General features: G+C 65.7%; 1 protein-coding gene across 1 annotated transcript in view; it reads right to left on the reverse strand.

Moving 5' to 3' along the window:
• LOC104408988 (poly [ADP-ribose] polymerase 6-like) overlaps positions 1-139 on the reverse strand; it is a 742-nt gene extending 603 nt beyond the window's left edge. The window contains exon 1 of the mRNA XM_010018743.1: positions 38-139. Within this exon, the coding sequence (XP_010017045.1) occupies positions 38-139 (102 nt within the window). The remainder of the gene's footprint in view (positions 1-37) is intronic.
• Positions 140-297: the final 158 nt, after the last annotated feature.

Below are 297 nucleotides of genomic sequence, written 5' to 3' on the forward strand. Positions count from 1 at the left end.
CTGCTCTGGTGGAAGGTGTCCCTGCCCGTGGCAGGGGTTGGAACTGGATGCCGCCCATCACCTGCGGGATGGTGTTCATCCGGTTGTACCGCTGCACCAGCTCGTCCTTCGAAGGCATCCGGTGCTGCCCTTTCCCCATCCCTGTGGAGAAGCGAGGCTCCCATCACTCCCGGGCAGGCAGCACCCTGGGGTGACACGGGGACACATGCCACAGACGGGGACGGCCACACTGCGTGCTCCTGCCCTGCAGCTGAGCCCTGGGAAACCCCCAGCAGAGGGAGCAGCAGAGCTCACAGA

This window comes from Nestor notabilis, unplaced genomic scaffold, assembly GCF_000696875.1.
Source record: "Nestor notabilis isolate BGI_N333 unplaced genomic scaffold, ASM69687v1 scaffold24367, whole genome shotgun sequence".
Taxonomy (NCBI): Eukaryota; Metazoa; Chordata; class Aves; order Psittaciformes; family Psittacidae; genus Nestor; species Nestor notabilis.